A 22018-nucleotide genomic window follows, 5' to 3' on the forward strand; every position below is an offset into this window, starting at 1 on the left:
TCTCTTGAGTATGCTCTTTAGAATCTTATTGGTCAGGATTAGTAAGTAGTTGTAAAAGCAGTATTTGTGGTTAGTGGTCCAATCCATGGATCGAGGTTCTACATACAAGTTTAGCATCAAACCCTGGTTGTCAGAGAGTGATTTTTGCCTGGAGCGTTTGCCTCTGGATATCTCCCTTGAAACTATGATAGGGCAAGCCAATGACTGATGTTTTGCATCTGGATCAAATGTCTTTCCATGTCTCCACCTCTAAGAAATTAATTTTCTCTTTAGTGTTTTTTCTTCTGGTTTCCTTCAAGTAACAATTTACAGATATGTGGGGAATTGGGCAGTTTAAGATCATAAAAATTTTATACTCTGTGTATTTTTTTCTGCTTTTGGGGAATGGGATGTACATTGATCTATTTTAAGATATTACTGTAGTGTTTTAACAGATAGCTTTGATTTATTTTAAGAAAATCAAGTTTTGTCTAAGATTTAAAATGAAGACTTTTTATAAAGTAAATTAAATTGAATTTTGACCATTTTCAGTTAATCAGTCATGTAGTCCTTGATCACCAGCGAATTATGCACACTTCATTTTACATACGATATACAAAAGAAGAGGACAGCAAGGTTTCTATGCTCTAGGAAATTTGAATCTAATTATGAGGTGAGACTAACATACATGCAATGACTCGATAACCCAGTAGCCACAGCGTGTATTTAATCAGGTACCAGCTTGTTCTTAAGGCTATATGAATTCTAAGAAGAGAAGCACTGTGTTTTTCTTGTTAGGCTCATTTCTCCCTCAGGTGTTTTCAATTTTCATTTTGCTAGGTACTGGGGCATCCTGCATCTATCCTTTACTTGGAACAACCTTAAATGGCTGGTATTTCCTTGCAACAGAAGTGGATGATATGTGTTTCAACTATGCAAAGAAAAATGTGGAACAGAATAACTTATCGGATCTTATAAAAGGTTAGCTCTACAGAATAAATATCCCTTTCAAGCTTATTAACCTTTCTGATTTAACATACCTAATTATCTTTTGCTTTAATATACAGACTTTGGTAATTTAAAAAAATCTGGTCCATTGTAATTGGGTTTGCTATTTTGTTATCCGAATTAACTCAGAAGAAATGTAGTAAATACAGTCGATCTTTGTAATTCCGTGGATTCTGTATTTGTGAATTTGCCTACTTGGGGTTATTTTTAACCTCAAAATCAATACTTGTGGTATTTTTGTGGTCATTCATAGACATGTGCAGAGCAGTAAAAAAATTTGAGTCACCCAATGTGCGTGTTCCCAGCTGAAGTTGCAGCGACGACGCTCTGCTGTCATTTCAACTCTCATGCTGTAAACAAATGTCCTTTTCATGATCTGTTTAGTGCCACATTTTTTGTGTTTTTTCATGGTGATTTTGCTGTTTAAAATGGTCTCTAAACATAGCGCTTAAGTGCTTTCTAGTGTTACTAAGTACAAGAAGGTTGTGATGTGCCTTACAGAGAAAATACATGTGTTAGATAAGCTTCATTCAAACATGAATTATAGTGCTCTTGGCTGTGAGTTCAATGTTCATGAATAGCAATATGTGTTAAATAAATAAAAAATATGTTTCTTTAAACAGAAACACACATAAAACAAGGTTATATATTGATTGGCTGACGACAGTGTTGTGACCAGAGGCTCATAGTTACCTAAGCCTATATTTGTAGGAGCTATTGGTTCAGTATTCACTAATTCAGTGTTTCTGGTGACTTTATAGAACATAACTCTTGTGAATAATGAGTATCAACTATATATGAAGTAACCGCATCAAGATGTTAAAAGGCTAAGAACCCTACTGTTGATTAAACTGTATCATCTTTTTTATTTCAGTGTGTGGAACTGTGCTACAAATAGTCAAATTGCCTTAGTGATCAGTTCCTTTCTCTTTTTGTGCTTATTGTATATATAAAGGGCTCTTCTTTTTTTTTTTTCATTAAAGGGACTTTATGTCTCTTTATGGAAGAAATAGGCTTTTATTACAAACACATCATTGTAAGGGGAGATACTAATATTGTTTATGTGTTTTTTATTTCTCCATTTCTGTATTACAAATTACTCTAAAATCTAGCAGTTTTAAACAATAAACATTTATTATCTCATAGTTTCTATGGGTCAGGAATTTGGGCATGGCCTAGCTGGGTGGTTCTGGTCCAGAGTCTTCCATGAGGTTGCAGTCATCTGAAGGATTGACTCGGGATAGAGATTTGCTTCCCAGATGGCTCACTTATGTGACTGTTGGCAGGAAGCCTTAGTTCATTGCTGTGTGGATCTCTCCTCAGGGCTTCTTGAGCATTCTTAGAGCATGTCAGCTGGCTTCTCCTAGAGCAGGTAATTCAAGAGATAGGACAAGGAGGAAGCCATATTGCTTTTTATGACCTAGCCTCAGAAGTGGCACCCTGTCACTTCCATCATATTCTATTCAATAAAAGCGAGTCACTGAGCAGCCTATACTCAAGGAGAGGGATATTAAACTTCACCTGAAGGGACTAGAGGTCCCTTCTGTAAAGGAATTTGGACACATTTGAAAACTACCACAGCATTAATAGTAGTTAACAGTTCCTATTTTTTCTCCTAGTGGTAAAAGTACCACAGAAGACACTCCTGATGGATGCTCTTAAAGAGGAATCTGAGATAATCTATGACTTTTGCATGTGCAACCCTCCCTTTTTTGCCAATCAGTTGGAAGCCAAGGTAAAATATCTTCTTTAAAGTAATTAAATATTTACTTAAGTTTTCCTTGTTTGCAAAGATGAGAGCAAAGAGCAACTTTTATCTTGTTTGGAAGCTGTATCAGGATGCCCTGGTATCAAGCATCTGAAAACCCAGTTCAGATTTTTTTTATTTGTTTGTTTGTTGAGGAGATCAGCCCTGTGCTAACATCTGCCAATCCTCTTCTTTTTTTACTGAGGAAGATTGGCCCTGGGCTAACATCTGTGCCCATCTTCCTCCACTTTATATGGGACGCTGCCACAGCATGGCTTGCCAAGCAGTGCGTCAGTGTGCGCCCGGGATCCGAACCGCTGAACCCCGGGCTGCTGCAGCAGAGTGCATGTGCTTAACTGCTTGCGCCACCGGGCCGGCCCCCCCCAATTCAGATTGACTTAACAACAAAGAAAGTTTATTGACTTACGTATCTGACAAATCCAGCGATAATATGGACTTCAGGAACAGCTTGATCAAGGAGTTCATAGTAGTATCAAGGCTGAGGCTGTGTTTTTCCAGGTTTCTTTTGGCTCTCACCTGGCCTTAGTTTTTATTCTCAGGCTGGTTTGCTTGTGGCAGAGTAATATTTGGGGAGGAGGAGAGGGTGGAGAGGGTGAGGAGAGAACTCTTTTCTTCTGAAAACCATTGAACATTTGGGTTTCTTCTGATTGGATCAACTTAAGTCACAGTCCACTCTTATATTGGGCTTATTGGCTTAGGGAGGAGATCACTGTTTTTACTGCCACCTGTCATTTGATAGTAAACAAATGTCCAATTTAGTCTTTCAACTTCTAATGGAAAATGTATTTGCTCAGGAATATGGAAAGAGAAACATTGGATGAAAACAACAACCTATTAAGAAACTCAATGCTATAAAATATTAATGACTTAACCTAAGTTTTCCTTCATCTGTTAAATTCCCTATTAATAGAAAGTGAAAACTGTTAATCAGAAGGAAATGAGGGGTTGTGTATGCTTACAACCTTGAGAGAATAAACTGTTTTAGAATCACTCAGATACCCTAGAGGTACCATTTACATGCTGTAAGTGTAAACCGTGGATTTTCCAAAGCGAACACTCCTGTAAACCAGCATCCAGATGAAGAAATAGAATATTACTAGCTCCAAAACTAAGTATCTTTTTATAACAGCTTTGTCGAGATGTAATTCACATACCATACAGTTCACCCACTTGAAGGGTAGAATTTAATTGTTTTTAGTATATTTACAGAGTTGTACAGCCATCACCACAGTCAATTTTAGAACATTTTCATCACCACCCCTAAAAGAATCCTATACCCATTAGCATTTACTCTCCATTTCCTTGCAGCCCCCTTAGTCCTAGGCAACCACAGTCTACTTTCTGTTTCTATGGATTTGCTGTTTTAGACATTTCATATAAATGGGATCATACAATAAATGGGCTTTTGTGACTGCCTTTTTCACTAAGCATAATATATTTTCAAGGTTCATCCATATTGTAGCATGGATCAATACTTCATTTCTTTTTATTGCTGAATAATATTCCATTGTATGGATATATCACTTTTTTTTGTGTGTGTGAGGAAGGCCAGCCCTGAGCTAACATCCATTGCCAGTCCTCCTCTTGTTGCTGAGGAAGACTGGCCCTGGGCTAACATCCATGCCCATCTTCCTCTACTTTATATGGGACATGGCCACAACATGGCTTGACAAGCAATGCATCGGTCCATGCCCGGGATTGAACCTGCAAACCCCTAGCCGCTGAAGCAGAGCTCGCGAACTTAACCACTGTGCCACCGGGCTGGCCCTGATATGTCACATTTTACTTATCCTTCATCAGTTGATGGACATTTGGGTTGTTTCCACTTTTTGGCTATTATAATAATTTGCTGTGAGCATTCTTGTACAAGTGTTTGTGTGGACATATGTTTTCATTTCTCTTGGGTATATGCCTAGGAGTGGAATTACTGGGTCATGTGGTCATTCTATGTTTAATTGTTTGAGACACTGCCAGACTGTTTTCCAAAGTGGCTGACCATTTTTCATTCCACCAGCAGCAGTGTATGAGGGTTCCAATTTCTCTACGTCCTTCTCAACACTTATTATTATCTGTCTTCTTGATTATAGCCATCCTAGTGGGTATGAAGTGGTATCTCACTGTGGTTTTGATGTGCATTTCCCTGATGGCTAATGGTATTGAACATCTTTTCATGTGCTTCTTGGCCATTTGTATATCTTCTTTGGAGAAATGTCTATTCAGATCCTTTGCCCATTTAAAAATTGTGTTATTTTTCTTTTTATTATTGTTGTAAGAATTCTTTTTGTATTCTAGACACAAGTCCCTTATTAGATATATTATTTGCAAACATTTTCTCCCATTCTGTCTTTTCACTTTCTGGATGGTGTCCTTTGCAACTCAAAAGTTTTTAATTTTGAGGAAGTCTGTTTTATCTATTTTTTTCTTTTGTTGCTTATGCTTTTGATGTCATAGCTAAGAAACCATTGCCTGATCCAAGGTCATGAAGATTTACTCATACATTTTCTTCTAAGAGTTTTAGCTTTTATATTTAGATCTTCGATCCATTTTCAGTTAATTTTTTAATATGGCATGAGGTAGGAGTGGATTAGATATTTAAATTTAAAAAGTGAGACCATAAAAGTACTAGAAGAAAACATTTATAAAGATTTATATAGTTTTTGGGTAGACTATTTTCTGTGCATGATACCAAGACGGAAAGCATAAAGAAAAAGTGATGGATTAGACTACGTTAAATGTAAAATTTTTCTATGTTTAATCACAGAGATGGAAGGTAGAAGACCCTGGGAAGGAATATTTGCATGAATGCAGTTGTTTAAAATGTAATATTGCAATGGCTATATGATTTTTAAATCCTAAATCTAGCATGATATTTGTAAACTGAAATTATGTCTAAGCATTCTTACTTAGAACTAGATTGCAGTCAAAGACTTCGTCTTAAGGTGTAAAAATTTTTCACCAGAGTTTTTTTGTTGTTGTTTAGGGAGTAAACTCTCGAAATCCTCGGAGGCCTCCACCTAGTTCTGTAAATACAGGAGGTATCACAGAGATCATGGCAGAAGGTGGTGAATTAGAGTTTGTTAAAAGGATCATCCATGACAGTTTACAACTTAAGAAAAGATTAAGGTAAGTTGGTTGTTCCAGTGTAGGAATGTTTCCCCCCCGTGTAATTCCAAAGGAACCATGTCACTTAGAGGAACCATAATCACAGTAGTCTGAAGAATAAACATATAAAAATTGAAAAGGTAGCAGATTCTACAGTCTGCAAAGACCCTGTTTCTGAGGATGCTCTCATGCCTTTAATTGATTTGTGTTTCCTGTAATCATCTATACCACATGGATAGAAAGGAGGAAAATACCATATGATTGTATTGCTCCCATTAGTATGGTACTATGATGGAACAAAACTGATTCAAATATGGCTTTTGATTAGAAAACAGGTGGGTTCAGATCTGTCCCATGAACCAGAATAAATTTGTTGCCTAGTCCTTGAAGCAATTTATGTTCTTGGAATCAGCCTCCCAAACAATGACAGATGTGAGGACTTTGAGCTGTCAAGAACTTAATGAAGGGAAACTGAGATCACTAACCATTTCCAGAGGAGAGTTAAGGCTATTCCTTTTTAACAGCTAATTTTGGACAACACACCTGTTGTTAAGCAGCGTAATTTACTCAAAAAGAGCTATTTGTCTCACTTGACTTCTCACCCTGCCAAGTGTTGTTGAAATGTTGGATAATGCTGTAGTTTAAAACTAAAAGGGCTTTCAATCCTAGGATTTAGCTTTGGGACATAGAGAAGATTATTTTAAAGATTTTATTTATTTATTTTTCCCCCCAAAGCCCCAGTCGATTGTTGTGTGTCATAGCTGCACATCCTTCTAGTTGCTGTATGTGGGACGCGGCCTCAGCATGGCCGGAGAAGCGGTGCGTCAGTGCGCACCCGGGATCTGAACCCAGGCCGCCAGCAGCGGAGCGCGCGCACTTAACCGCTAAGCCACGGGGCTGGCCCAAGGTTATTTTAAATTGTGGTAAAATACACATAACATAAAATTTACCATCTTAACAATTTTTAAAATGTACGCTTCAGTAGTGTTAAGTACATTTACATTGTTGTGCCACTGATCTCCAGAACTTTCGTATTGTATGGGCCGGCCCCATGGCTTAGCGGTTAAGTGCGTGCGCTCCGCTGCTGGTGGCCCGGGTGCGGATCCCAGGTGCGGATCCCAGGTGTGCGCTGACACACTGCTTCTCTGGCCATGCTGAGGCTGCGTCCCACATACAGCAACTAGAAGGATGTGCAGCTATGACATACAGCTATCTACTGGGGCTTTGGGGGAAAAAAATAAATATCCTTTAAAAAAAAAAAAAAAGAACTTTCGTATTGTAAAACTAAAACTCTATACCCATTAAACAACTCCCCATTCCCCTCTTCCTCCCAGTCCCTGACAAGCACCATTGTACTTTCTTACTCTATGAATTTGACTATTCTAGGTACCTTATGTAAGTGGAATCATGTATTATTTGTCTTTTTGTGGCTAGCTTCTTTCACTTAGCATTGTGTCCTCAATGTTCATTTATGTTATAGCATGTATCAGGATTTCCTTTCTTGTTAAGGCTGAATAATATTAATATTTCATTGTATGTGTATACCACATTTTGTGTGTTCATTCATCTGTTGGTAGACGCTTGGGTTGCTTCTATCTTTTGACTTTTGTGAATAATGTTACTATGAACATGGGTGTGCAAATGTCTCTTAAGACCTTGCTTTCAATTCTTTTGGGTATATACCCAGAATTGGAATTGCTAAATAGGGAAGTTTTTCTTTTTTCTTTTTCTTTCGGGTTTATAGGTGTTTAAAGCTGCTTATTTTAATAAAAGGCCAATTCCAAAATCAACAAATATCCTGATTTGTTAAATGTGAGTTTATTTAAATATTGTGGAAAGGAACTGGATTATTGAATGGTCTACCTCTCAGAAAATTTACACATCATTGAAGCCAAAGGTTAATCAATTTTTGCTTTAAATTGATTTCTTCAAAGACACATTAGGGTATGAAGAAGAAAGAGACTTAAGTTATACTGAGCATTGAGAAGAGTCTGAGTAAGTGAAATAAACTTAAAGTAACAGAACATTGAAACTCATGAAAACCAGTAACCAGAGCCTTGTGGCCATTTCAGTATTTGTTGGCTTTTGAGGGGACTGGAGCCAACCAGGAAAATGGAGAAGGTTGTTTTCAGGAGGCTTTTTAATCAGTAAACTTCTATTATTTCCAAAGTCTCATTTGAACTACAAAAATATGTTTTAAGGGAATACTATTCTAAGATAGAGAAATTGGTCAATATTCCAGGTGTGCCTGTACACACTATGGTAGCCCCTAAATTGAATGATAGGTGTATGTTTGCTAGGAAGGATAAATTGCTAAGGAGAATATCTCTGGAGAATTAATCATTTCAAGCGTGGTATCATAGATGGGAGACTTTACCCAGTTATGATTTATTTAAAAACAGTACAGCAGTCTTGTCTGCTCTGTTAGGACTCAGCCAGGTTGAGAGGGATGATAAAAAGCAAGGGAAGAAATGAAGTGATTTTTCTTGAAAAGAGAATAGACCAATGTTTTTTGAAAGGGTGCTCACAAATATTGTTTACAATTTCACATTGTGCTATGACAGCTTTCATTTGTACGTATCACCAGTTCATGCCCTCCTGCGTATTTTTATAGTTGACATAATGTTTATACCGCTGCGACTCTCAAACTTTAGAGTGCTATGAAAACTGCATGCTTTGAAGCTCAGAAAAATAAGGGATTAAAAACAAGTATTTTAATCCTACCATCTACTTCTTATCCCTCTCGAATGTTTTTCTTCCCGTTCCTGACAAAGTGCAGAAACTAAGCAGAATTTGTAAAATTATGGGGTGAAATAAGTTAAATTTGTTGGACTGATCTCAGTGATGGCACTCAAGATGCCTCACCTCCCTGTTACGATTCGTGCCTCACTTAAGTCACACTCAGCAGCAGTTGCAGTTTTGTTTTCTATCTTAGGGAAGATTGCAGCCGGGAGGCCCTTGGGAGGTAAAGGTATCTATACTCTTAGTTTTACAGATTAGAAACTTGAGACCCAGGTCTCCAGATTCTAGTCTAGTACTCTTTCCACCACCCCATGCAGCCTCTGCAGCCCAGCCTACCCCCAGACTTCTAAGTAGACACAGCCTTTCTACTGTTGATGAAGATTTACAGGTGCTTGTCATCCTTACCTTGCACTTTTTGTGCCTCTGACTTGAGCTTACTTAGTAGCATTTTCTTTTTTAGAGACTCACTCATCTGACCTTCTAAATAAATTGGCAGACTTTATCAGACTCCTCATGGCCTCAATTCTCCCTGGTCATTAGGTTTCTCATTGCTTATTAGGTCTATAGCTGATACCTGGTATGGCAATGATTTTATGATTTTCCCAGGAACCAGAGATCTATATCTTACAAAGTTCCAACTTAATACTGGTTTCACCCGTCTTCCCTCTTTGCTTTTTCCTTTCCATTCCCTACCCCCTGCCAGGTAGTGGATACTTCTTGGATTTGGGTGCAATCCATATTTGGTGATGGGGAATAAATTTAATTGTCTGGGCCCTTCGAATGTGATTCTTTGACTTAATCTTTTTTTTCTTTTTTTTGTGAGGAAGATCAGCCCTGAGCTAACATCCATGCTAATCCTCCTCTTTTTGCTGAGGAAGACTAGCTCTGAGCTAACATCTATTGCCAATTCTCCTCCTTTTTTTTTCCCCAAAGCCCCAGTAGATAGTTGTATGTCATAGTTGCACATCCTTCTAGTTGCTGTTTGTGGGATGCGGCCTCAGCATGGCTGGAGAAGCGGTGCGTCGGTGCGTGCCCGGGATCTGAACCCCGGCCGCCAGCAGCAGAGCGCACGCACTTAACCGCTAAGCCACGGGGCCAGCCCCTCTGTTTTGTTTTAAACTAGTGCTAGTATAATTATGTGGTGCTATGAGTGATGGTTGCAGGGAACAACTGTAGATTTTATAACTGAGCTTTTAGTTGATTCTCCAGCTGAAAGACTGACCAGTTCTATTACAAAGTTTGACTTGCCTTTATAAAAGGGTAAGCCACTTCATTTTCATTGTCTATAAGGTTGGGGTAATATCTTTTTGTGTGTGTGTGTGAGGAAGATTAGCTCTGGGAAGACTGGCCGTGGGCTAATATCTCTGCCATCTTCCTCTGCTTTATATGAGACGCCACCACAACATGGCTTGACAAGTGGTGCATTGATCACCTGTGAACCCTGGGCCGCCAAAGCCAAGAGCACAAACTTAACCACTGCACCACCGGGCCAGCCCAGGATAGTACCTTTTAAGGTTGTTCTGAGAATGAAGTGAAATTAACATGTTAATGTGGAGGTAGACTGTGAAGTGCTGTAAATGGTAGATATTATTACTATTATTTATAATCATGTTATCTCTTAAACTATATAACCACAATTACAGAAAGTTAGAAAATTGAGAAAACACTGATCCTAGCACTCTGACACAACTGTTAGCTTATTTTGGGTGCATTTCCAATCAGCCGCCCCTCTTTTATTCTCATGGTTGTAATTATAAATATAAAGAATTCTGTCTTCTGCTTTTATTTTTAACTTTACTTTTTTTTCATTCCTGTGTTTCTTTGTGGTTAATGGTATGCATAGCAGTAATTTTAAATAGCTTGACAACAGTCCATAATTAACTAATACCTTCTTATTGGACATTTCTTTTTTTCACTATTACAAAGAATGTACCACTTCTCTTATTTGTCACTAAACTACCATAGATAAGTCTATTGAAACTATTATTGTGGATAGCTGTTTTTGACCTCTGGTTTCGTCTTTGACTGGGACCCAAAGTAGGGCTACAAATCAATAAATGTTTTGCTGCAATGTACCAACTCACTACACAGATAGAGAAGAGAGAGATTTACTGGGGGTCAGATAGTATACTAGCTTGTTCTGTAGGTAGAACAGCATTGTTTAAATTAAAACTTGAAGGAGCATTTCTCAGTTGTGAGCTCCACTGGAGGCCGATGCTGGTATTTTGATTTTTTTTCTTCCTGCTAAGGTAGGAAGAAAGATAAGCAGCCTGAAAGATAAGGGGCTACTTTATTTATTTAAATTATTTTATTGAGCTCATATTGGTTTATAACTGTGTAATTTCAGGTGTACGTTATTACTTATCAGTTTCTGTATAGACTGCATCCTGCTCACCATCAATAGTCTCATTTTTATCCATCACCATACATATGTATCCCTTTCTCCTCGCCCCTGTTCCCCTTTGGTACCCGCTAATCTGTTCTCTTTATCCACGTGTTTATCTTCCACATATGAGTGAAATCATGCAGTGTTTGTTTTTCTCTGTCTGGCTTATTTCATTTAACATAATACCCTCAAGATCCATCCATGTTGTTGCAAATGGAACGATTTTGTCTTTTTTTTATGGGTGAGTAATATTCCGTTGTGTACATATACCACATCTTCTTTATCCATTCATCAGTAGATGGGCACTTGGGTTGCTTCCACGTCTTGGCTATTGTGAGTGATGCTGCAATAAACATAGGGGTGCATAAATCTCTTTGTATTGTTGATTTCAAGTTCTTTGAATAAATGCTCAGTAGTGGGATAGCTGGATCGTATGAAATATTTCTATCTTTAACTTTTTGAGAAATCTTCATACTGTTTTTCATAGTGGCTGCTCCAGTTTGCATTCCCACCAACAGTGTATGAAGGTTCCCTTTGTTCCACATCCTCTCCGACATTTGTTATTTTTTGTCTTGTTATAGCCGTTCTAACAGGTGTAAGGTGATATCTCGTAGTTTTGATTTGTACTTCCCTAATAATTAGTGATGTTGAATGTCTTTTCATGTGCCTGTTGGCCATCTGTATATCTTCTTTGGAAAAATGTCTGTTCATATCCTTTGCCCATTTTTTGATCGGGTTGTTTGTTTTTTAGTTGTTGAGTTATATGAGTTCTTTATATATTTTGGAAATTAACGTCTTATCAGATACATGATTTGCAGATATTTTCTCCCAGTTGGTGGGTTGTCTTTTTGTTTTGTTTATGGTTTCCTTTGCCAGTACCATGCTGTTTTGATTACTATTGCTTTGTAGTATATTTTGAAGTCAGGCATTTTGATGACTCCAGCTTTGTTCTTTTTTTTCAGGATTGCTTTGGTTCTTTGGGGTCTTTTGTTGTTCCATATAAATTTTAGGATTCTTTGTTCTATTTCCATGAAGAACATCATTGGGATTCTGATTAGGATTGCATTGAATCTGTAGATTGCTTTAAGTAATATGGACATTTTAACTATGTTTATTTTTCAAATCCCTGAGCATGGAATATCTTTCCATTTCTTTATGTCTCATATGATATCTTTTAATGAAATCTTATAATTTTCAGTGTATAGGTCTTTCACCTACTTGGTTAAATTTATTCCTAGATATTTTATTCTTTTTGTTGTGATTATAAATGGGATTGTATTCTTGACTTCTCTTTCTGCTAGTTTATTATTAGTGTATAACAATGCAACTGATTTTTTAAGTTGATTTTGTACCCTGCAACTTTGCTGTAGTTGTTGTTGATTATTTCTAATAGTTTTCTGGTGGATTCTTTAGGGTTTTCTATATATAGAATCATGTCGTTTGCAAACAGTGAGAGTTTTACTTCCTCCTTTCCGGTTTAGATCCCTTTTATTTCTTTTTGTTGCCTAATTGCTCTGGCCAAAACCTGCAGTACCATGTTGAATAGGAGTGGCAAGAGTGGGCACGCTTGTCTTGTTCCTGTTCTCAGAGGGATGGCTTTCAGTTTTTCACCATTAAGTATGATGTTGGCTGTGGGTTTGTCATATATGGCCTTTATTATGTTGAGGTACTTTCCTTCTGTACCCATTTTATTGAGATTTTTTAATCATAAATGGATATTGGATCTTGTTGAACGCTTTCTCTGCATGTGTTGAGATGATCATGCACTATTATTCTTCATTTCATTATTGTGGTGGATCACAATGATTGATTTCTGGATGTTGAATCATCCCTGCGTCCCTGGTATAAATCCCATTTGATCATGGTGTATGATCCTTTTAATGTATTGCTGTATTCGGTTTGTCAGTATTTTGTTGAGGATTTTTGCATCTGTGTTCATCAGCAATATTGGCCTGTAATTTTCCTTCTTTGTGTTGTCCTTGCTTGGTTTTAGGGTAATCAGGGTAGGGGAGTTGGCCTCATAGAATGAGTTAGGAAGCATTCCCTTGTCTTCAATTTTTTAGAATAGTTTGAGAAGGATAGGTATTAAATATTTTTTGAATGTTTAGTAGAATTCTCCAGAGAAGCCATCTGGTCCTGGACTTTTGTTTTTGGAAGGTTTTTGGTTGCTGTTTCTATCACTTTACTTGTGATTAGTCTATTCAGAGTCTCTATTTCTTCTTGATTCAGTTTTGGGAAGTTGTATGAGTCTAAGAATTTATCCATTTCTTCTAGGTTATCCAGTTTGTGGGCATATAGTTTTTCATAGTATTCTTTTGTAATCCTTTGTATTTCTCTGGTATCCCTTGTAATTTCTCATTTTTTATTTCTAATTTTATTTGTTTGAGCCTTCTCTCTTTTTTTCTTAGTGAGTCTGGCTAAGGGTTTGTCAGTTTTGTTTATCTTCTCAAAGAACCAGCTGTTAGTTTCATTGATCCTTTCTATTGTTTTTTATTTCATGTATTTCTGCTGTAATTTTTATTATTTCCTTCCTTCTGCTGAATTTTGGCTTTTTTTCTTTTTCTAGTTCTGTTAGGTGTAGTTTAAGATTACTTATTTGAGGATTTTCTTGTTTGTTGAGATAGGCCTGTATTGCTATAAATTTCCCTCTTAGTACTGCTTTTGCTGCATCCCATAAGAGTTGGTATGTTGTGTTTTCATTTTCATTTGTCTCCAAGTATTTTTTTTTTTTCTCCTTTGATTTCTTCATTGATCCAGTGGTTGGTCAGTAGCATGTGGTTTAGTCTTCACAGATTTGTGACTTTCCTAGCCTTTTTCTTGTAGTTGATTTCTAGTTTCATAGCATTGTGGTCAGAAAAGATGCTTGATATGATTTCAGTCTTCTTAAATCTGTTGAGGTTTGCCTTGTTTCCTAACGTATGGTCTCTCTTTGAGAATGTTCCATGAGTACTTGAGAAGAATGTGTATGCTGCTGTTTTTGGATGGAATGTTTTATATCTATCCATTAAGTCCATCTAGTCTAGTATTTCATTTAAGGCCAGTGTTTCCTTGTTAACTTTCTGTCTGGATGATCTATCCATTGATCTACTATGGTTGTGTTGTTGTCAATTTCTCCCTTTAGGACTGTTAATAGTTGTTTTATAAACTTTGGTGCTCCTGTGTTAGGTGCATATATATTCAAGTGTTATGTCCTCTTGGTGGAATGTCCTTGTTATCATTATATGCTGCCTCTCTTTGTCTCTCGTGTTTTATATCTTTTTTTGGTGTGTGTGTGTGTGTGAGGAGATCAGCCCTGTGCTAACATCTGCCAATTCTCCTCTTCTTTTGCTGAGCAAGACTGGCCCTGGGCTAACATCCATGCCCATCTTCCTCCACTTTGTATGGGAGGCCGTTACAGCATGGCTTGCCAAGCAGTGCGTCGCTGCACGCCTGGGATCTGAACTGGCAATCACCAGGCCACCGCAGCGGAGTGCACGCACTTAACTGCTTGCGCCACCAGGCCGGCCCCGATGTGTTTTATGTCTTGAAGTCTGCTTTGTTTGATGTGAGTATGGCAACACCTGCTTTCTTTCACTTGCCATTTGCTTGGAGTATTCTCTTCCATCCCTTCACTCTGAGCCTGTGTTTGTCTTTAGAGCTGAGATGTGTTTCCTGGAGGCAACATATTTTTGGGTTTTGTTTTTTAATCTGTCCAGCTACTTTGTGTCTTTGGTTGGAGAATTCAGTCCATTTACATTTACAGTGATTATTGCTATATGAGGGCTTAATACTGCCATTTTATCTCTTGTTTTCCAGTTGTTCTATATTTCCATTGTTTCTTTTCCCTTATATTTCTGACTGCCATTTCACTTTCATGGTTTTCTGTGATGGTTTTCTCAGTTTTATCTTTATTTGTGGTTTGTGGCTCTGCTCTGATTTTTTGTTTAGTGGTTACCATGAGGTTTATATAAAAGATCTCATAGATGAGATAGTCCATTTTCTGATAGCCTCTTAGCTCCATTAGCCTAAGCAGGTTTCACCCTAAGCAGGTTTCATCCCTTTCCTCTTCTCCTTCTGAGTTATTGTTGTCACAAATTATTCTGTTTTGTGTTGTGAGTTTATGACTAAATTGAAGTGTTTATAGTTATTTTTGATGCTTTCCTTCCCTTTATCTTTTATGTTATAGTTGTTTATTAACCTGTTCTGATACAGAACTACAATTTTCTGATTCTATCTGTCTATTTATCTCATTGCTCAAGGTTTTGTAAACCTTTGCTTTTTAGTTTCAGATGGGAGGGCTCCGTTCAACGTTACTTATAAGGCAGATCTAGTGGCAGTGAGCTCCTCGCATTTTGTTTATTTGGGAAAGCTTTTATTTCTCCATTGTGTCTGAAGGATAGTTTCACTGGATAGAGTATTCTTGGCTGAAAGTTTTTGTCTTTCAGTATTTTGAATATATCATTCCATTCTCTCCTAGCCTTTAAGGTTTCTGCTGAGAAATCCACCGAAAGCCTTGTAGGGGTTCCTTTGTCAGTTATTGCCTTCTGCCTTTCTGCCCTTAATGTTTCTTTGTCTTGACTTTTGACAGTTTTATAATATTATATTCCTTGGAGAAGGTCTTTTTTGCATTGATGTAATTAGGAGTTCTCTTGGCTTTATGTACTTGTAAGTCCAGTTCCTTCCCCAGGTTTGGAAAATTCTCAGCTATTATTTCTTTTTTCTTTTTTTTTTTTTTTTTTTGTGAGGAAGATCAGCCCTGAGCTGTGCTAATTCTCCTCTTTTTGCTAAGGAAGACCGGCTCTGAGCTAACATCTATTGCCAATCTTCCTCCTCCCCCCCCACCCCAAAGCCCCAGTAGATAGTTGTATGTCATAGTTGCACATCCTTCTAGTTGCTGTATGTGGGACGCAGCCTCAGCATGGCCGGAGAAGCGGTGCGTTGGTGCGCACCTAGGATCCGAACCCGGGCTGCCAGTAGCAGAGCACGCGCACTTAACCGCTAAGCCACCGGGCCGGCCCCTATTATTTCTTTGAATAAGCTCTGTACTCCTTTCTCCCTCTCTTCTCCCTCTGGAGTACCTATAATCTTTATGTTGCTTTTCCTAAATGAGTCAGATATTTCTTGAAGAATTTCTTCATTTTTTTAAAATCTAGGTCTCTCTTCTCCTCCACCTGAAACATTTCTATATTTCTATCCTCTAAATCACTAATTCTGTCCTCCATAACATCAGCTCTATTTTTTATGGTTTCTAGATTATTTTTTATCTCATTATTTGTGTTCTTTGTATCCAGAATTTCTGTTTGGTTTCTTTTTTAGAAAAAACATCTTCAGTCTCTGTGGTGAAGTATTCCTTCTGCTCATTAATTTTATTCCTGAGCTCATTGAAGTGTCTTTCTGAGTTTTCTTGTAACTTGTTGAGTTTCTTTGTGATGACTTTTTTCTTTTTTTTTGAGGAAGATTGGCCCTGGGCTAACATCTGCCAATCCTCCTCTTTTTGCTGAGAAAGACTGGCCCTGGGCTAACATCCATGCACGTCTTCCTCCACTTTATATGGGACCATGCCACAGCATGGCTTGACAAGCGGTGTGTTGGTGCGTGCCCAGGATCCAAACTGGCGAACCCCAGGCTGCCGCAGCGGAGTGTGCGCACTTAACTGCTTGTGCCATTGGGCCGGCCCCTTTATGATGACTATTTTGAATTCTCGGTCATTTAAATTGTAAATTTCTGTGACTTCAGGATTGGTTTCTGGAGACTTGTCACTTTCCTTCTTCTCTGAAGTGTTACTGTAGTTCTTCATGGTGTTTGATGAATTGATCCTTTGTCGGTGCATTTTTGGTAGTATCAGGTCACAGATTCTCCCTGCCACCACTGGAGTTGGGGGTAGGAGCTGTGTTTGCTGATCCTGCCCTGTCTGCTGGAAGTTGTGCTGGTAGCACTGCTCTGCATTTGCATGGGCTGGCCACAACCACTTGGCAGGTCACACACACACGTGGGGTCTCTGTGCTCTGCTGGCAGGTCACTCTTGTGCAGTTGGAGCCACTGCACTTGGCAGGGGACTGGCTGAGCTGCTGTGCTAAGTGGGAGAGGGGCAGAGTGTGGGCTGGCTCTGTGCTCATTGGTGGTTCAACTGAGCTGCTGCGCTTGGTGGGCAGGGCTCCTTCACAGGGGCTGAGCCACCACCACTTGGTGGAGAGCCTTCCCACGAGTGGGGCCACTGTGGCATGATGGGTGCTCCCACAGGCCGGGCTGCCACTCCTAAAGCATTGGTTTGGGGACCGTGCTGCCCCTGCCTCCTCTTAAAGTTTCAGCAGCAACTGTGAGAGGACTCACGATCTGGATTGCTGCCATTGGGGAAGGGGAGGGGTCTGCTCACCTAGTTCCATTGCTTCCTGGGGATCCAGTCCACCCACCTCAGCTGTATGGCTGCGTGGATCTCTCAGGTGTCCTGTTGTGCTGTGTAGGGAATCCTCTGTTGCTCAGTGGATGTCCGATTGGTTGTAACTTAGAGGGGAGAGGCAAAGGGACCAACTCACTCTGCCGTGATGCTGAGGTCACTGTCTGTCTACTTTTTTTTTTTTTTAAAGATTTTATTTATTTATTTTTTCCCCCCAAAGCCCCAGTAGATAGTTGTATGTCACAGCTGCACATCCATCCAGCTGCCGTATGTGGGACGCGGCCCCAGCGTGGCTGGAGAAGCGGTGCATCGGTGCGCGCCCAGGACCCGAACCCAGGCCGCCAGCAGCAGAGCGCACGCACTCAACTGCTAAGCCACGGGGCCGGCTCCTGTCTATTTTTTTTAATGAATTAGATTATGTGCATTTCATCACTTTAACTTAGATATCAAGTGTAGTTTAATTCCCTTTAAGGTTTGATATGGCAGAGTCTCATTGATTGGTGACTGTTCTAAAGTCTTAGGGAGAAAAAGTTGAATCCATTGGCTCATGCCATGAGTAGCTAGCTGTATCAACTTTTATGGCATTTCCATCTATAGTGGTAGTCACTAATTGGTTCAGCTTTAGGTGGTCAAAGAGCAAAGTTGTTAAAATCAACAAGCTGTGTATTTTTAGTACATCGGGCAGTATAAAAAGGAGTACCAAAGAATGAAAAGCTTTGGTCCCACTGCCTTGGAGAAGCTTGTTACAGTGTTTCTTGCACATGTAAAAGTGTATGTGGATAATTAAAATCACTTATTAATAAGAACACAGGCTAAAAGTTCATTTTTAGCCATGGAGATTTGGAATTTATGATAGTTTAAATGGCAAATTTTGAGACCAGGTGGACATAGGGCTGCTTTGGTCCGTATCTGGGGACATTTTAGTATGGTAATTTATTATAGGCAGCAAAGTGTTAGGTTCTACTACTTAGAGAAGCTTTTAGACTACGCTCATAGCTACTTACACCCCAAACCTCTGCTTCTATCTGTTTTTCTATGTTACACTTCTGTGTTATGGTTTTTTAAAAATTTTCTAGGGGCCGGCCCCATGGTGTAGCAGTTAAGTGCATGCACTCCGCTGCTGGCAGCCCGAGTTCAGATCCTGGGTGCGCACCGATGCACCGCTTGTCTGGCCATGCTGTGGCGGCGTCCCATGTAAAGTGGAGGAAGATGGGCATGGATGTTAGCCCGGAGCCAGTCTTCCTCAGCAAAAAGAGGAGGATTGGCATGGATGTTACCTCAGGGCTGATCTTCCTCACAAAAAAAAAAAAAAGTTTCTAAATAACCAGTCCCCACTAAAAAGAACCAGACCCCTTGGAGAAATGGGTGATTCCTGTGCTAGGTAAGGATGAGTATAAAATGAGCCTGGAATAGTTTATAATACCAAAAAAGTAAAGAGGTGCTCAAAAAATGCCATGTCAAAAGGACATAGGAACCAGCTCAAGCCAAATCTCAAACAATATGAGTTTCAGAATGAATAATGATGATAATGGATTATAACCCATTGAATAAAAATAAGCAAAGGAAATACATAAGAGTACTAGAGGAAAAGTTCTTCCTCACGGTAGAATCCAACTAATAAATGTAGAAGAAATAATAAAGTTAGAAAATCTACCATTTTGTAATCATTATAGTAATAATTGATTCATGGAAGAATCAGCTTTGGAAAATTTGAAGAGGAACGGGATATTTACGTAGTTTCAAAGTGTCTTCCCCGCAGATTACCTATAATATCAAAGAGAAATATGGTAACTTTACAGTAGAGAAACCTAGGGGATACCACCTTGACCAGGTGATCATCTCCTGATGTGAGGCACCTACAAGGACATAATAGCACCTCTGTGCTCTTCATGCCCAAAAATGTATAACCTAAATCTAACGATGAGGAAACTTCAGACAAACCAACTTGAGGGATTTTGTAAAACAATTCTTCAAAAATATTAAAGTCATGAAAGTAAAAGACTGAAGAACTGTTCCAGATTAAAAGAGACTAAAGAGACTTGACACAAATGAAATGCATGATCCTAGGTTGGATCTTTCATCAGGGGAGAAAATTGCCATGAAGGACATTATGGGGATAATTGGTGAAATTTGAATATGGACTGTGTTCCAAATAATAGTATTGTGTGAGTGTTAAATTTTCTCAATTTGATAATCTTTCTGTGGTTAAGAAAGAGAATGTTCTTGTTTTTAAAACATACATGCCAAAATATTTAGAGTTAAGGGGCATGATGATGTTTATATCTGACTCTCAAATGGTTTAGGAAAAAAACACATACAGAACAAGTAGGCAAATGGGGGAAAATGTTAATTGATGAATCTGGGTGAAGAGGATACTGGAATCATTTGTGTCATCTTGCAGCTCTTCCATATGTTTGAAATTATTTCAAAATAATTTTTCTTGAAATCTACTGTCTCAGAGGAATTACTAAAATGCTGTAATGAGTAGAGTGCTACTTTCATCATTAAAATAGAATAATGGGTTCAAAGTCTCTTGGGTAACTAGATCGTCCTTTTGTTCATTTTTTTTCTACTTGCAGTTTGATTAGTTGTCACGAGATACCTGGTGAGAGTAGTTAGGATCTAATGGATAGGCATTTTTTAAAGTGAAGCTAAAATAGAATTTTGAATATACCCAATTACTTCTTCTTTTTCTGTAAGAAATATAACTGAGGTAGAAAACAGTATATTGATGAGATTAAATCTTAAAAGATTTACAATACAGTATTCAGCTTGTAGCAAGGGTTAAAAGAAATATGAACTCTCCTAAGCCTATATTAAATACTAATGACATATTTAACTCTTACAAGGCTTATTTATCTAAATATTTGCTTTCCTTCATCTTCTGAGGGAATTCATAGTATCTTTTGTCTTTGTTCTGGGCCATTTCTTGCCTTCTGGTGACCCCCTGATCTAATCTGTTTAGGAGTGCTAATTTTAAAGGAAAGGTGTTTAATTAACCTATTTTATACTGTTACTATGTGACCACTAAGTGGTCTTAATTTCTTTTCTTACATGTGGTTCCTAACACACCAAAGGCTTTTAATTCCTGGTTAATGATTTCTCCATTCATACTGTCTTCTTAAAAGGAGCCTATCATTCTTATTCCAAACATTTTAAAACCACCAAATGAAATTGATTGATTATGCTGTAAATAAATTTACCCAGGTTTGTTTAAAGTGGTTTAGGCAGTACAATTGTTTCTTTGTATTTTCAAAGGGAAAAAGGATTGACTAAACAAAAATTGGGACAGTCACCTGTTATTGAACTCACAAACAATGAAATGAAATAAAATATTGGTTAATGCATGCTATTTCTAAAGCGATATAACAATTTTGTTATACTTTTGCAATTAATAAAATTTTCATTTATATTATTTAATATTAGGTTGAACCATATGAAATTGCCAGTCTTCAACAGTTTTTAACCTATAAAAATGGCTGTTTTATATAGTTTTAATCAAATGTGTGATTTTAGAGGCTCTTAAATTCACTTAGAATTTTAGTCACTTTAAAATTCACTTTCAGGGGCTGGCTCGGTGGCACAAGTGGTTAAGTGCGCGTGCTCTGCTGTGGTGGCCCGGGGTTCGCCGGTTCGGATCCTGGGTGCACACCGACGCACCGCTTGGCAAGCCATGCTGTGGTGGCATCCCATATAAAGTGGAGGAAGATGGGCACAGATGTTAGCCCAGGGCCAGTCTTCCTCAGCAAAAAAAGAGGAGGATTAGCAGATGTTAGCACAGGGCTGATCTTCCTCACCAAAAAAAAAAAAAAAAAATTCACCTTCATAGTAGCTGTTTTATGTATAAATAAAGTAAATATTGAATGCATCTGAAATTTCTCTTTGAACATAAGGCACGATTAGATGAATTCCAAATGAAATAGGAGTAATTATGATGCTGGAATATGTATTGCTAGTGTAACTAAGCTATGTTATAAAACACCAAGAAATATGCAAAAAAATTACTATATTGTTAACAATTCTTTATGTATATTTGAAGGTATAAGATAAATCTTATTTAGAAATTTATGTATTTAAATCAGTTTTATTGAGGTATAACTCGCATACAGCAAAATTCTCCAATTTTTCATGTACAATTTTGATGAGTTTCGACAAATGTGTACATTACCACAATCAAGATATCCAGCATTTCCATCACCATAAAAAGTTCCCTAGTGTCCCTTTTCAGTCTCTTCCCACCCTGTCCCAGCCTCTAGTGACCACTAATCATTCTGTCACAATAGTTTTGCCTATTCTAGACTTTCATATAAATAGAATCATACAGAATGTTTTCTTGTGTGTTTGGCATTGTATTGTAAATATTTTTAATTTTCTGTATGTTATGATTTTTTTTTCCCCGAAAGCCCCAGTAGATAGTTGTGTGTCATAGTTGCACATCCTTCTAGTTGCTGTATGTGGGACGCGGCCTCAGCGTGGCCGGAGAAGCGGTGCGTCGGTGCGCGCCCGGGATCCGAACCCAGGCCGCCAGTAGCGGAGCACGCACACTTAACCTCTAAGCCACGGGGCCGGCCCTGTTATGATGTTTTGACACCTGAAAAAACCTTTATCGGTAGAGAGAGACTGCCCTTTCCTGGGCTAGCCAGTGCTTAGAGATGGCAAA

The 22018-nt window shown here is 38.4% G+C and overlaps 1 protein-coding gene across 1 annotated transcript in view; it reads left to right on the plus strand.

The window, feature by feature from the left end:
• METTL16 (methyltransferase 16, RNA N6-adenosine) overlaps positions 1 to 22018 on the plus strand; it is an 84640-nt gene that overhangs the window by 27941 nt on the left and 34681 nt on the right. Inside the window, exons 4-6 of the mRNA XM_087440637.1 lie at positions 820 to 960; positions 2607 to 2722; positions 5736 to 5878. Of these exons, the coding sequence (XP_087296763.1) occupies positions 820 to 960; positions 2607 to 2722; positions 5736 to 5878 (400 nt within the window). The remainder of the gene's footprint in view (positions 1 to 819; positions 961 to 2606; positions 2723 to 5735; positions 5879 to 22018) is intronic.

Source organism: Ceratotherium simum, chromosome 16 (genome assembly GCF_057802395.1).
Source record: "Ceratotherium simum simum isolate JZ-2026a chromosome 16, ASM5780239v1, whole genome shotgun sequence".
Classification (NCBI taxonomy): Eukaryota; Metazoa; Chordata; class Mammalia; order Perissodactyla; family Rhinocerotidae; genus Ceratotherium; species Ceratotherium simum.